Below are 16,372 nucleotides of genomic sequence, written 5' to 3'. Positions count from 1 at the left end.
CTTTCCCAAGTTTGATCATAAGTCTGAAAATGACTTTTTATGTTTGATTGAGTTTGTCCCTACCTATTTTTCATGTGAAGTGGTTCACAGCTTTAAGACACACCAAAATGTATTCTACAACTCGTCACGGTTAAAATGATATCACATGTGCCTCATTTAGTAACAAACTGGTGGTGCAATCTCCACAACAACACTGGACAAATATATTCGTCCAGTTAGGCTCAAGTGGTTAAAACTAAATAAATATGGCAGCCTCCATATTCTGCTCACTTCAGTTGTTCTAATAGAGTTTGTTAATTATACCACCATGCAAAACACACACAGGTGATCAATACAATTATCCCATCAATGAAGGCCCAATCTAGGGCTTGAAGGACTGCCCTGAGTGCCCTGCAATCAAAGGTCAATGTGCCATCACAACCTCTGCATCCTGCGATGGTACAGCACTATCTACAATCTTCAAAAGTATACATCAGCAAATGTTCCATGAATTAACAAACATCGAAGTATGTGAAAGTGGTGAATAACACAAGAAAAATACATTTCTGTACATATAACATCCCAAAACCAGTGTACAAGACCTGAGAAACCCATTTCTGATTACATGGTTAGACTTTGTTGGTGTTCTTATACCTTGAGCTCATCAAAGCTAAGGGTGAAGTGCAGAATTTCAGCAAACTGTTTGGCCAGGGCCTGCTCTCTCTCCAGGTGCTGTGTTGGAGCATAGGGAGGTGATGTAAGCGCTTCCAGAAGGCTGTGCAAGGCATTCTCTATGAGAAACAAATACAGGCAGCACAGTTATCCAAGCTGTGACACCAGACTATATTTATTAAATACATAAACATATAGTGTGCATTCATGCTGCATCATTTGCATTGCAGAGCAATTCTGCATGTCAGTTCACTGCCCATACAATTCTATAAGCCTGTTCACAGTACAGCCTTGTAACTGATCACGTTATTCTAATTCGCTAAATGCAGGCCTTGAATTAAAGTGTATGGTATAACTCACTTGGCTCTATTCATAAAAGGTTACCACAAGTTTTCCGCTCAAAACAGCGGATTTTCCCGTCCATTTAGCAAAGTGGGCATTCATAAAAGCTGTTCTCGCATGAAAATCTACAATCCCCCAGCAGAGCGAGAAATTTCCGCCTTCTCCAGTGTTTTTCTAGATTTATCTAGAAAAAAGTAACAAAATGGCCATTCATAAAGTTTAGAGGAAGCGGTATGTGGACGGGAAATACCGCTTCCTCTGATTTTGCGGATTACATACAAGTGAATGGGACAGATCTCCCAGAGAGAGCAGTGTACGGAGGGACTCTGTCGGCTGAAGTGTTTCCGCATGCCTTCCGACAGCTTACCGCCAGCTTTCAGCGGGAGATCTCCGCTCTGCTATCGCAGCTGGCAAGATTTCTATGAATGACCACCCAGAAGTCTAAAATACCGCTGCGGTATTTTACCTCCAGGAGTGTTTTCGCCACAAATGTTTTATGAATAGAGCCCACAGTGTCCATTGCAGTTCACACACATTATAATACATGCCCTATGCAGCGCACACAGGGCTTGATTCACTAAACCGTGATAACTCGTATCACGGCTGTGTGAGGATTTTTGCAATTGTTTTCACGCAAAATCGCAAATTTCCACGCGCAATCGGGAATATTTGCATGCGAAAATTTGCGATTGCGCATGAAAACGCTAGCGCAGCTGTGATGAGAGTTATCACGGTTTAGTGAATCAAGCCCACAGTGTGAATCCCACCTTAGGAGGAAATATATGATGCTATGATTTTTTTTTTACTGCAGTCCCGTTACACATGGGGAATACACAGTTCCATAGAGAAAAAAAAAAGAAAAAATGAAAAATAATTTAATAGATGTTTCATTATAAAGAGTACCATGTGGAAAAATTACCAAGACGTAGAGAGAATTCATAGAAACGCTTTAGTTTGGCAACGAGAGGACAAACAGAGCGCCATGCTTCTTCCTGCAGATGCACATCCAGGGGGTTCTGGATTGCCTGAAGAAAACAGAAAAAACAGAAAAGAGATAGGAGATAAAATGATACAATGTGGGCCGGGGCTGGAGGTCCCCTTCATATGGCAATCCTTGAATGGTCTGGTATGATTCTGTCACCTGTTGCAATCTCTTGTCAACCAATATAGAATATATCTCAGCCTTTCTCAACCTTTTTACCCTGGAGGAACCCTGCAAATTAGTTTTGGATCTCGAGGAACCCCGCCTGATATATCTAAATAAATCCAGGCAAGGTTTGCAGGATCACTAATGCTCTCCAATGTTCTCCAGCCCTGGGAACTCAGGATGAAAGTACATGTTCCAATTAATGTACAGGTATTTAAAGAATACAAGTTTCATTAACCAAGTGTTTTAAAAAAAATGTTTGTATGTGGTTTATTTAATGACCCCCGCACACAGCAAATCATTTTTATTCAGCCAAAGACTCTTCCAGAAAGTTGGAAGATGCACAGGATGAATCCACCCATATAACATCCATTACAGTGATACTAAACCTTTATTTGATCAAAAAAATATATATATATGTCATAGATGCACAAGTCATTTTATGAATTAAATGTTATTAAAAGTTACATGCCCATTTCAACCAAAAAGCCAAATATGTTGTTTTCTAGTCATGTCAGTGAATTCAATTCTGTTTCCTTGCAATCATGGTTACAGTACACTGTTTGTTGAATGAAAGGCCCTATATTCAGTGTTGGACTGGGAGCTGGAAAAGCTGAGGAAATCCACTTGCTGGCCAAGCAGCAGTAATCAGGTGTTGCTGCTCACAGTGAAGACTTGCTGCAGGTCTCTGTGATAACTCAGGGTTTCTGCGGTTTGGCCAGCAGGTGGATTTCCTCAGTTTTTCCACCTCCCAGATCGACACTGCCTATATTATCTGCTTATATTAAATCAAATAACAGGAAGTAAAATTTTTGGCATCCCCGTTACTGCATTACATTTATTTGGGATAAGGGTGTGAACACAGCTAGTGATGCTCCTTTTATAAACTGGGGTTTTGTCAAAGAAATACACGCTGCATGCTCAAATAAATATTACATTATTTTCCTTTCCTAAAAAATACTAAATGATCCTTTATCCAACTATGCAGATCAAGGTTATGCAGTACAGAGCAAGTGGCCTTCGAGAAGCAGAGGAACCTGACGTAGTTCTGGAGCAAGTAAACTCTGCCCCACTGTGCTTACTCTGCAGAAGAGGGAGGGCCCCCAAAGCCTACTCCCGCCCCACCTCTCCCTCCCTCTCCCCCCCCCCCCCCCCCACTGGCAATCTCGAGGGTCGCGAGGCTTAATGTTACATCACTGGCTGATAGTAATCATGTTTTCAATCATATGCAAAGTTTGGAAACGTGTAGGTGGCTGCAGAGGGTAAAGTAAAGATAATAGCATTAAACTACAAAGCTTGTGTAGCACTTATTTATGATAACCACTTAACGACCGCCTAACGCTGATAGGCGTCAGTGGATCGTTAGTGGTATAGCATGGAAACAGCCTTTCCATGCCAGTTCACGGAGACTGTCTCCGTGAACAGTGTGTGAGCCGCCGATCGCGGCTCGCACGCATAATGTAAACACGCGGAGAAGAAATCCCCGCTGTTTACATCATACAGCGCTGCTGCTGCGCAGCGCCGTGAAGTAGATCGGCGATCCCCGGCCTCTGATTGGCCGGGGATAGCCGGCATCTGATAGGCAGAAGCCTATCCTATCAGGTGCAGGACGGATATCCGTCCTGCGCCGCTCAGAGGGGAAGGGAGAGGGAGGGAACGGAGGTGAGGCCAGAAAACGCTGCGGAGGGGGGGCTTTGAGGAGCCCCCCCCCTCCCACAAATCAATAATTGCCGGCGGCGATCAGACCCCTCCAGCAGGACATCCCCCTAGTGGGGGAAAAAGGAGGGGGAAGTCTGATCGCCCTGGCACATACCTGATCGGTGCTTCGGGCTGTAGAGCCCACGCAGCACCGATCACTGGAATATCCCCTGGTCCTTAAGTGGTTAAAAACATTTTTTTAACACAAGTTTAGCTTTTCTTTAAGGTTTTGCAGAAGTGGCATAAGTAGGTTATTTGACACCTGAAGCTGATTATTTACAGACATCTCCCTCCCCATTAAAACTATTTTTTTTGAGGATGGGGTTGAGGGGATCGTGTGCTAGTGGTACCCCCCCATGTGACATCCCCGGTGGTCTAGTGGTACCCCCCATATGACATCCCTGGTGGTCTGTTGGTACCCCCCCACCCAAATCCCCCTATAGCTTGCCTGGTGGTCTAACAGTACCCCACGGGAAGGGGGCCTACATCATTCCTCCCACCCTCTCCATGGCCCACCTCCCCCGGCAGAGAAGGGCACAGCGAAGTAGCTTGTGAGTGAATCCCACCTGATTCCCATGTGTCCCTGACTACCTGACCTCTGCATGTTGCGTGTAATTAGTTGTCATGCAAGAAACAGTAAGTAGAGTGGGCGGCCAGATGCCAATGAGCATGGATGCATTGGGATTAGGTGAGATTAAGCCCCCTCATCCCCAGAAACTTCAATGCTAAATTGTCCTGCTGGCTGGAGCCCTCTACCCAGGTGTCACCCATTCCATGGTACGCCACTGCTTTGCAGAGAACTGCTGCTAATATCAAGGCCAGCAGACCAATAACAATATCAATTTACAAAAAGTTAAAACATTCTAAAAAAAAAAAACCTGAAATTACAATAGCTTTTCTAATATTGTATCCTCTAATATTGTATCCTAGCTAGGGCAAAATAAGGGCAAAACCTGGATAAAAAAAGCTGTTGCCTACAGCAGGTTATTTTTTTCCCTAGGATATATGGGGAAACATACATACTGTGAGTTACGGGTGAAATTTTGCTCCAGTTTCTACAAAGCAGCGTCCGTATGCTTAATGTGAAAAGCTGGAGAAGATACCTTCATACACGCACTGGAGCAGAAGGTTTTCCTAGAAGCAAATAAGCTGGTTTTCTGGACTACAATACCCAGACTATTACTCAGCCATTCATTGGGTACATGTAATCACAGAGTATGTATGAACACAATATAACACAATGTTTAAATTAACAAACATAGTCTCGCAATTCACTTGTTCCAGTGCACCCCATAGTTCATAAATGGAAGTTAAAATGACAAAAATCTGAGAAAGTTGTTTTAAAGACCACTAAACGTGAGCTTGTCTGGCTCTTATGGAAGCTTCACTCATGGGTTATGATGTGAAAATGACTTTTATGTACAGTGTGTCTACTGCAGATGACAGATCGCAAGAGCATGAGGTGAACACACGTAAAATAACACATATTCCATGAGAATATACCAATGATAATGCTGTAATAACATCATTAAATGTAGACTGCTAAGAACTTGACTTATTCATGAAACTCAGTATAAATATGCTTGATCGTAGAGCTATGTCTGTGCTGTGAAAGCCTTGTGTGTGCTATAATGGACCATAGTAAGTGTTGCAGAATCAGCATTTGTGCATTTGCACTTTTTTTTCTATACTCACAGGCCAGCCTGCATTTATTTACAGAAGTTCTCAGCATAGGTATATGCATGTGAAAGATCACTTGTTTGCAGCTCAGAGGAACTTTAATACATCAAGCCCTTTATAACTAACAGAATTACTAAATAGGCCCCATACAATTCACTTTTTTTGCCTATATTTCTCCTAATATATAATTTTTCATCTTGTTTTCTGTTTAAAATAATTTTTCAACACTCTGCAATTGAAAAAGTAGATAAAAAGTACTGTAAGATTAGTATTGCCTGCTGGTGGCGTAAAAAGGCATTTTATTGATAAGATGTGAAAATATGTCCCAGGGGGAAACTTGGAGAAAAGTGAGTTGGATCGGGCCCAATGTGTCTTAGAGAATGCAGTTGTGCAAATAACTTATAAGCATTATAAGATATATAACAATATAACGGTTAATATCATTATGGGGTTAATAAAAAAACACAGACAGGAAAATGCAAAGTACAAAAACCAATAGCAACAAAGAACTCATCTGTAATAGTACAACAATAAGTGTCAGCTACAACAATAAGTGTCAGCTATACAAATGGAAGCTCACCTGTCTTATTTCCTGTCCAGCACCACGGTAAGACTGCAGTTCAGCTAGGATACTCTGGGCCTCTTCTAGGACAGAATTGACCTGGTTCCACACTATGGTTTCTGCCTCTGTTGGTTGTGCATCTATAGTCCCCAAACACAATAAGATAGTCAAAGCATCTATACCATAAGACTAGCAGTCTGATGAGAAAAATGCAGTTGGTTGCTAAGAGGAAAAACAAATGCAGTGATCATGGGCTGTAAAATGCTCAACAGTTGAAAAGACAGCAGCAAACATACATTAGGGACAGCAGGAAGCGAACAGTCAGAATATCACAGTGTTAAAGGAAAGCACCACCCAAAGCCGGAACAGTAGGAAAACATCTCTATTTCTTAGGGTCATTGACTCTAGAGTTGACTTGCTGCCACTGGATTTTATTCTGAACTGGAAAGTTACCTAGCAAAACTGAGCAAACATCACATTATTGCCACCTGATTTGCAATCAGATAAAGCAACAATCCTATTTCTGAAAACAGCCTCTGTTGTCCACTGGCATTAACCCTGCTCAGGGACTATGTTGTCTGTTCTGAAAGTCAGTGGTGTAGCAATAGGGGGTGCAGAGGTTGCCAATGCATCGGGGCCCCTGGACCAAAGGGGCCCACCTTCATCCATCTTAATAGCTTTTCATTGTTGCTATGCTGGTACTGAACACCTCTATATGTGCATTGCACAGTGGTGATCCTCAACAAACTGTTTCGTTACTGTGATTACACCTCCCTGACACTGCAGCTGTCCTTAGTAGGTTTTGGGGCTCCATATTAACTAAGAGCTTTGGGCCCCATATAAAACTTGCACTGGGGCCCCAAGCCCCCTAGCTACGCCCCTGCTAAAAGTCACAACCATAATTTTGCATGAATGTTAAGTAAGTGTATCAGACAGTACTGCATAGGCTGGGAACATCGGTGAGGCTTATTTTTGCTGTATGAGCTGACAACAGAAGCAAACTGGTTGACATGTCCTAACTGGACAGACCCTTTTCCTCCTAACCTGACAGAACCTTTTCCTTCTAATCTGACGGACCTTTTTCCTCTGAAAGTACAGTGAGATTTCTGCATGAATGCATCAGTCTTATTTCATTAATAATGACTCTCTCTGTATAGTAATCTTTTCAAATTGTTAATGACCCCGGTTCATTTATTCTACATAAACTAACCTATAAACCAAATAATAGCATGTAAAAAACAAAACAAAAATGATGTCTGGGGTCCATTTTGTGACACATCCATCCTCTCTGAAAAACCAGTCATCCCATTGTTGCTACATCTACTTGGTTACCTAATGAGACGAGTCTTTACAATAAAGTATGTAATAATTGAAGAAAAGAAGCAAAACAAACTTAAAAATATGAGAACAAAAGAGAAACATGGAAAAATTAAAAATGATCTCACTTTCAAAGTCAAGGAAAAATGTAGGACACTGTTCTAGGTCGCTATAAGACAAGACTTTTAGAAGGTTCCCCATCTGACACCTGGAAAAAAAGACAGAAAGGAGGGAATGATGGGTGGGGGAAGGTGTGACAATCTGGGAAAGTGCTGCCCTCAACATACAAAACTTAATAGGTTCTGAGATTCTACAGACTAAAGGGGTTATTGTTCTAAAGGAGAGGAAGGTGATGCAGACCAGTGAATGGAGGCATATTCTCTTCAAACACCCAATTATAATCAGAGACCTGTTTTATAATAAAAAAAAATCCTCCACAAAACTAGGTGTTCCTAGTGATCAAAGACTCCACACGTGTTCCTTACATTACTTCTTTTATTACATTACTTAGGAACTTCAGCAGCAATGTTCTGTTGGAGATTCCAGTTCTGATCTTCTGATGTAACTACTATGTAGACAAGCAAAGATACCTTTGTATTCTTTTATAATGTAAAATAAATGAATATTGTAGCAGGAAGAGTAAGTCCTCCTGGATGCAGCAATTGTGTTGAGCTGGAAAAATGTGTAAAGTACAATAACCTCAATATTAGTGTATTGAAAGATACAGTATATAGAGCACAACAGCCAGTTGACTTACATATTAATGCAGAAGGCTACAAGACCTTCCCACACAACATATGAAAGCCATACTTAGGATCATAGTAGTAACATCTACAAAGTTCACTTGTATAAGTGATTTTAAGTGAGTGATGACTGTCCAGAAACATGCTTTATTTATAAACATAGTGACATAGGGTATGCAAAATTTGATAGAGAAATCTGTTCAAAGATGTATGAATAATTTTTTTAAGATAATGTGAGTGAATTAAAAGATCAGCAGCCACAATGGCTAGTGGTTCTATGCAGGGCTGGATTTCTGGGAAGGCCACAAAGGCCGTGGCCTTGGGCGGTAAAGGCAGAAGGGCAGCAGGACTCGGAGAGATAAGAGGTCATATGTAAAAGTACATCATCTCTCCTGGTCCACAGAGCAGTCACTATGCTTTTCTCTGCTGCCTGAATTCCAATATATCTCATAGTTCCTGGTGTGTAATGACAGACAGCATCTACTGTCAGCTGATGATCCTGTCCTCTGTATGATGGACATACAAGCTGCTGTGAGAAGTGTCAGGGATTTACAGTAAAGAGCAGAACTCCTGAGTTCGGCACATTTTCATGCACCCTATCCCATTCATGGACAGGATTTATCAGCTCTGCTACAGTGCTAAGTTCCCTCTCCTCCTCACAGCTGTCAGACATTTTATTGCTGGTCAGCACTGCTAAAGACCTGAGACCTCTTAAATTTATGGTAGTCTCTGTGCTACAGTTTAACTCTTTCCTGACTAATTTTCGTAGCAGTAGAGCATGTGTTAGCCATCAGTGAACGCAGGAAGTTTAGAAACAGGTTAACATTTATTTATATTTATTTATATTTGCAAAACAATCGACAGTATGTATAACCTTCTGATGTTGAATTTATGTACATTTTGCCAGGATTTTACCATGATTTTAATGCAAGTCAATGAGAGAAACTGATTGAAAAGTGCTCTGCAGTGTGGCTCAGCCCTAAGTATTATATTGTCACTGTTTAAAGGACACCTGAGCTGACACTACATCTATGCCAGCGTGTGTAGTGTGGGATCCTTCTACTTACCTGTTCTCTGTTTTGGATGGGCTTCTCTCCATTGCGCTGCCCTGCCTCCCATTTGTAGCTCCGACTGTGGCCAGTCACACAGGGGACAAAGAAGAAGTGTATGCTCTGTTCACTCATGCTCACTGTAACTTTGAACTCCTGCCTGGAGGTGCACAGTAGCCGAGGCCAGGAGTGTTATGGGTATGTGTACAAGTGACAAGTGCTGCTCATTCAGTTTCTTATGTATGGCTGCCCAGAACACTTTGGGCTGCTGTCCACATCCCGACAGGAGTGAGAAATTATAGGGAGATTGAGTGAAAGGAGCATGCACTGCTTCTTTGTTGAACGAAGGGCAGAGCAGCACAATGTAGGGCAGCCCTTTCAAACCAGTGATCGCTAGACTGGGTGTTGGACAGATTGGGGCACTGGAAAGTACAAATCCGGCCCTGGTTTTATGTCCAGTAATTGAATAGTAAACATACAGTATATGTGTTATGCCCAGAACCCAAAGTCTGACCTCTTCAGGTTTCGGCCAGTCAAAACTAGAAGTGGACGTCATACTGCGGCCAATACCTGGAATTAATTGTTTCCTGCCGGCTCAGTTACTCTGTTACTGCACCAGCTCCTCCCCTTTTCCACCTCCTATTGACATCTGTTCTGCCGGGCACAAGCATTCCCCCAGAGTCGTTCGTAGCGGCAGGGATGCCTGACGTTCGTTCCTGCAGAGCCGGTGCTGGTAGAAGCAATGTATGCAGCCTTCCTGCTCTACTTCCCTGCCGCAACGAATGACTGGAAGGTGGCGTGTGTCCCCGGCTGGCAATGCTGCACATGTGTCCCCGACTGAACAGATGGCAAGAGGAGTAGCCAGAACAGTAACAGAGTAACTGAGCCATCAGGAAACAATTCATTTGGGGTATTGGCCAATGGCCACAGTCTGACGGCCACTTCTAGTTTTGACCGGCCAGTACCCGAGGTGGCCAGACTTCGGGTTCTGGCCGTAACATACATATGCATAAAACATAAATGTCACATTATAAATCCAGCCTATAGATTGTTGTTTTTTTTTAGTTTGCTTCTATAGTACATAACATCCATAGGTCTATAATTATCTCAAATGGATATTAAGCAAAGAAACAAGAAGACAGATCTGGCAAGTTTTGTACTGATTGTACTGATTCTCAGGAATGCCTTTATTTTAAAATGATTCTAATTTTTCTTGGTGAAAAAGTTATACCCGTTTTCTTGCACCTTATATCTTTCCCGTAGTTCAAGTGCCAAAAGGCATAGGCCAGGGCTCATGCTGCCCCAGGTATTCCTAAAGAGGAACTTTAGCGAAAAAGTGAACATAAAAATCAATACATTGCAAAGTGAGAAGTTAAAAAATGGAAGAGAGATCAAGAAATGATCGATATTCACCATGCAATTTGTTCATATTGTTTGATCCACTTGAGCCTGCATGTAATCATCTTTACTACTGGTAGACATGAAAAAAGACAGCACCAACTGCCACTATCTATAACCACACCCCCAAACAATGTGATAGACTAAAAGGTTGCTTTTTATAGATATACATAAGCACAGACGGAGATACTGGTTCATTTGCAGTTAGAAATAGTAGGTTTTTCCCACAATGCAACAAGGTTCACTGACCGGAAACTGTCAGGACCTAGGTCCTGACATCACACTGTGGGAACAGTTTCACCACAATATCAGCCATACGGAACCCCCTGATGATCAGTTTGTGAAAAGGAATAGATTTCTCATGGAAAAGGAAGTATCAGCTACTGATTGGGATGACGTTCAATCCTTGGTTACAGTTCTCTTTATTCTGTACTTTAAAATTTGCAGCTTAAATTTTCATTAAACTTGATTTAATATCTGAAATAAAACTTCTTGTGAGCTGACACATTTCCGTGTAGCGTAACTCATAATGCAATGCTAATATACATTAGATTTGCTACATTCACAAGATGTTTCAGATTTGTAACCAATTGCTACACTGTGGAAAAGTAATTATATTGTAACGTTTAAACGCCTGGCATGAAGCCTTGTGTGCTATTTACAAGCTGTACTCAGAAATGCCACTTTCAGCGATTATCATAATCATACTGAGGTGCCATACAAAAGGATTGATCACAGTTTACCCACTTTATGCTATAACTACCGTACATTATAGGCAGAGACACAACACCCAGCACATTTTGATCTGTTTTCATTTTTTGAAAACCACTCCCATTGACTTGCATTAAAATGTAAAAATGCTGCAATCATGATTTTTGCCATTTTGCCACAATTTTAATGCAAGTCAATGAGAGCGTTTTACCATGCATTAAAATCTTGGTAAAATCACGGCAAAATAGCCGTGATCTCTGCATTTGTGCCACGGTTTAGCACAATATTAATGCAAGTCAATGGGAGCATTTTTAAAAAAAAAAAACTACTGTATTTTTTGGACTATAAGACTCGCTTTTCTCCCCCAAAAGTGGGGGAAAAAAGTCACTGCGTCTTGTAGGCCAAATGCAGGGAGTTCCTCACTTGTGAATACCTGTCAACTCACTGCAATGTCGGGGACTCCCTGTATTGTGTCCATGCAGAGGAGGACACAGGAGGACAAATGGAGGACACGGGGGGGCACAAAGGAGCATAGAGGACACAAGGAGGACAGAGGCAGACACATGGGGGACACAGGAGGACACAGTGGGGACACATGAGGTACAAGGGGGCATGAGGTACAAAGGGGTATAATCCACAAAATGCCCCTTCACCATGGATGCACCAGGTTTAGTATATTTTTTTCCTCTGGTTTTTGTCCTCTAAACCTAGGTGCGTCTTATGGTCAGGAGCGTCTTATAGTCCGAAAAATACCGGTAAGTTTGGGGGGGAAAGTGAATGTAAGTGTGCAGTATGTGGCTTGAGGAAATCCATGTAAATGAGCTCATCAAGTCTTAAAAGGTAAAGTACACACCTTTGATGGATGTCGGGGATCGGGACCTGATCCCCTTGGGCGACATCGCTGACCTGGGCTGTACAGATGTGAAGTCTGCTATGTAGCTGACAATGCTCTCTGTTGCTACGCAAAGGGGTGATGGAAGGTACTATAATGTGGCAGGCAGGGGAGCAGCATGCACAAAAGAATAGTCTGTCTCTTGGGGTGAGTTTATCCACCAGGTGGATGGCTTGCGATTTGGGGTCTGGCGGTCCCGAGCTTCTGTACACACGCCTGATTATTGGCTGAGGCAGTCGTTATCAGCAGCTTAAAGGAATACTATCGAAGTATGCATTTATTTTGAAATGCTATATGTTGTAGCACACAATAGGACAAGTACTAGGAGTAATTTGATTCCTCACACAGCTGTTCCTCTCAGCTGTAAAATCCTCCTTCAGTTTTGGCGTCAGTGTTGGATACAAAATGTATCTAAATACTGACTGCTCCCAGAGGGCTAGACCATGTCTTTGCACAGGGGAGTTGCTATCAACTCCTCAGTTTATACTTTAATTATCACCTTGCTGAAAGAATCTTGTTGATATGGTGGTAAGGGGTTAAAGATTCTAGCAATGTGTGTTTATTATCTTTGCTTCTCTTGACTGATAAAGATACTAATAATGCTAATTGTAGACAGGGGTCTGCCCCTCTCAGCAGCTTGTAAAGTGGATGCAGCCTGGAGTGAATCACCTCAAGCAGGCAGCCAGTCTAAGTGTAAACAAAGACTAGTGTTATAGCTTGTTATATTCCAGCAACATTACAGCTAATTTAGTTACCTGTTACCACCTCAGATCAGCCTGTTTCTCCTCAGGTCTCCTGCATGCTGTGAGTGACACAGTGAAATCTATTTGTGAGCTGTGTGACAGAGTAACCAAGCAGCTCAGGGTGACCCAAACTACTATGAGCTGTGTGAGAATTTAATTTTTAAGCAGGGATAGTGAGAGAGAGACCTGGATGAATAAATAAAGTGCCCCTAGCACTAGTGGTAATGTGTACACTAATATAGAGTATTAAAAAAAAAAAGTTGTTTCAATCGATAGTACTCCTTTAAGCTGACTTCATTAAAGCGTGTGTATGAGGCTTTACCTAACCAAGCTCAATTCTAACAACCTACTCCTTAAAAATCCAGTATATACTCTCATATGAGATAATGAATTGTATGTGTAGTACAGCTAAGAAATAGAACATTAGTAGCAAAGAAAAGAGTCTCATATTGTTTTCCAGTGCAGGAAGAGTTAAAAAACTCTATGCAAAAGAGCTTTTGAGTTTAACCTACTGCGTCCAATACAGTCCTGCTTTCTGTACAACTTAAACAACAAAGAAACAGTGAGAGACAAGTTCAGATAAGCTCTTACTGCAAGAAAGTTGAAAGGGCCATTACGTCTGCTTTGTTTTATAGTTTAAAAGACAGAATGTGCTTTTAAAATGGCAACGGTGACAGAATGATGCAATGTTATTAAAAAAGCTATATAACTGAAAATACAAATATGAGACTCTTTTCCTTGCTACTAATGTTCTATTCCTTATCTGTACTACACATACAATTCATTATATCATAAGTTTTTTGTTTTTTTTTTTCACTCCAGGGCCCGTATGCAATTCAATTTTTCTCCAGAGTTTTCTCCTAGGAGATAATTTTTCATCTTCTATTTAAAATAACATTCTAGCACTTTTAAACTGAAAAAGTAACGAAAAGTAAATGAAAAAGTACTGTCACAATTATTTTGAGTATTTGATCACTTTCTGGTGGCTTAAAATGCATTTTATTGACAAGTTTAAAAATATCACCTAGGAGAAAACTAAGGAGAAAATGCATTTATCAAACCGGGTACTTCGAAATTGAAACAAAATTGGAGCAATTCCTCAGAACAAGCAAGCAGAATGGTTTTGTTTTTTTCATTTAAGAACTGAAACCTGATCAACTGAGTTGAGCAAAAACGACACTTTTCATTAGCCATTGGATCATCTGCAATCTGCAATTACTGATAACTGACCTGCAGCAGTACGCAGAGGTTCCACAGATTTGTATCGTGGCAGCAACAATCTTCAGCTTTGTGTGTAGGGGCAGATTGTTGCTGCCACAACACAAGTCTATGGAGCTGCTGGTGTGACATGGTTAGTAATTGTATCATTTTAATAGCAGCAACTCTGTTAGAGATTTTCAAAAGATGTGCTTCAGCTACTATTCTGCATATGTCTGATACTACAATTACTGTACATAGCACAGAATTCCACAATTGCAAGCAGGTAAATACCTTAACCACTTGCCGACCGCCCCCAGCCGATGGGCGGCGGCAAAGACTGGGCCCAAACGACCGCAATACGCCCATCGGCGGGGGCGGCTGCGGGAGTGGCTATGCGGCGATCGCGTCATTCGTGACGCGATCAGCCGCCGGGGACTGGCTCCGCCCACCGCTCGTAGTAACCCGCCGGCCGTTCGGAAGCGCCGGCGGGTTACTAGCACCCGGATCGCCGCTGCACATATGTATAATAGGCTTTGTAATGTATACAAAGCCTATTATACTGGCTGCCTCCTGCCCTGGTGGTCCCAGTGTCCGAGGGACCACCAGGGCAGGCTGCAGCCACCCTAGTCTGCACCCAAGCACACTGATTTCCCCCCCCCCTGCCCCCTGATCGCCCACAGCACCCCTCAGACCCCCCCCTGCCCACCCCCCAGACCACTGTTTGCACCCAGTCACCCCCCTAATCACCCATCAATCACTCCCTGTCACTATCTGTCAACGCTATTTTTTTTTTTCATCCCCCCCCCCTGCCCACTGCCCCCTCCTGATCACCCCCCCACCCCTCAGATTCTCCCCAGACCCTCCCCCCCCCGTGTACTGTATGCATCTATCCCCCCTGATCACCTGTCAATCACCTGTCAATCACCCGTCAATCACCCGTCAATCACCCGTCAATCACCCCCTGTCACTGCTACCCATCAATCAGCCCCTAACCTGCCCCTTGCGGGCAATCTGATCACCCACCCACACCAATAGATCGCCCGCAGATCCGACATCAGATCACCTCCCAAGTGCAGTGTTTACATCTCTTCTCTCCTCTAAACACCCACTAATTACCCATCAATCACCCATCAATCACCCCCTATCACCACCTGTCACTGTTACCCATCAGATTAGACCCTAATCTGCCCCTTGCGGGCACCCAATCACCCGCCCACACGCTCAGATTGCCCTCAGACCCCCCCCCTTATCAATTCGCCAGTGCAATATTTACATCTGTTATTCCCTATAATAACCCACTGATCACCTGTCAATCACCTATCAATCACCCCCTGTCACTGCCACCCATCAATCACCCCCTGTCACTGCCACCCATCAATCAGCCCCTAACCTGCCCCTTGCGGGCAATCTGATCACCCACCCACACCAATAGATCGCCCGCAGATCCGACATCAGATCACCTCCCAAGTGCAGTGTTTACATCTCTTCTCTCCTCTAAACACCCACTAATTACCCATCAATCACCCCCTATCACCACCTGTCACGGTTACCCATCAGATTAGACCCTAATCTGCCCCTTGCGGGCACCCAATCACCCGCCCACACCTCAGAACGTCCTCAGACCCCAGCCCTGATCACCTCGCTAGTGCATTGCTTGCATCTATTTCCCCCCTCTAATCACACCTTGAGACACCCATCAATCACCTCCTGTCACCCCCTAGCACACCTACCCATCAGATCAGGCCCTAATTTGCCCCGTGTGGGCTCCTGATCACTCGGCCAAACCCTCAGATCCCCCTCAGACCCCCTTCCGATCACCTCCCCAGTGCATTGATTGCATCTATTTTCCCCTCTAACCGCCCCCTGAGACACCCATCAATCACCTCCTGTCACCCCCCTAGCACTCCTATCCATCAGATCAGGCCCAAAACATCCTGTCATCTAAGAGGCCACCCTGCTTATGACCGGTTCCACAAAATTTGCCCCCTCATAGACCACCTGTCATCAAAATTTGCAGATGCTTATACCCCTGATCAGTCATTTTGAGAAATTTGGTTTCCAGACTACTCACAGTTTTGGGCCCGTAAAATGCCAGGGCAGTATAGGAACCCCACAAGTGACCCCATTTTAGAAAGAAGACACCCCAAGGTATTCTGTTAGGTGTATGATGAGTTCATAGAAGATTTTATTTTTTGTCAAAAGTTAGCGGAAATTGGATTTTTATTGTTTTTTTCACAAA

At 43.0% G+C, this 16,372-nt stretch overlaps 1 protein-coding gene across 11 annotated transcripts in view; it reads right to left on the bottom strand.

Moving 5' to 3' along the window:
* The window catches only part of LOC137546391 (CYFIP-related Rac1 interactor A-like), a 384,755-nt gene that overhangs the window by 16,900 nt on the left and 351,483 nt on the right, over positions 1–16,372 (bottom strand). For 10 of the 11 annotated variants that reach the window (XM_068268785.1, XM_068268788.1, XM_068268782.1 and 7 more), the window contains 3 exons: positions 6,099–6,220; positions 1,913–2,018; positions 634–770 (listed from right to left, as the gene is read on the bottom strand). In XM_068268785.1, coding sequence (XP_068124886.1) covers positions 634–770; positions 1,913–2,018; positions 6,099–6,220 — 365 coding nt within the window. Of the gene's footprint in view, positions 1–633; positions 771–1,912; positions 2,019–6,098; positions 6,221–7,525; positions 7,606–16,372 lie in introns of all 11 variants that reach the window. The other variant, XM_068268780.1, reaches the window with a different exon arrangement.

This window comes from Hyperolius riggenbachi, chromosome 2 (assembly GCF_040937935.1).
Source record: "Hyperolius riggenbachi isolate aHypRig1 chromosome 2, aHypRig1.pri, whole genome shotgun sequence".
NCBI classification, from domain to species: domain Eukaryota; kingdom Metazoa; phylum Chordata; class Amphibia; order Anura; family Hyperoliidae; genus Hyperolius; species Hyperolius riggenbachi.
Note: the sequence above shows the minus strand (reverse complement) of the source record. Positions and strands in the feature narration are given on the sequence as shown.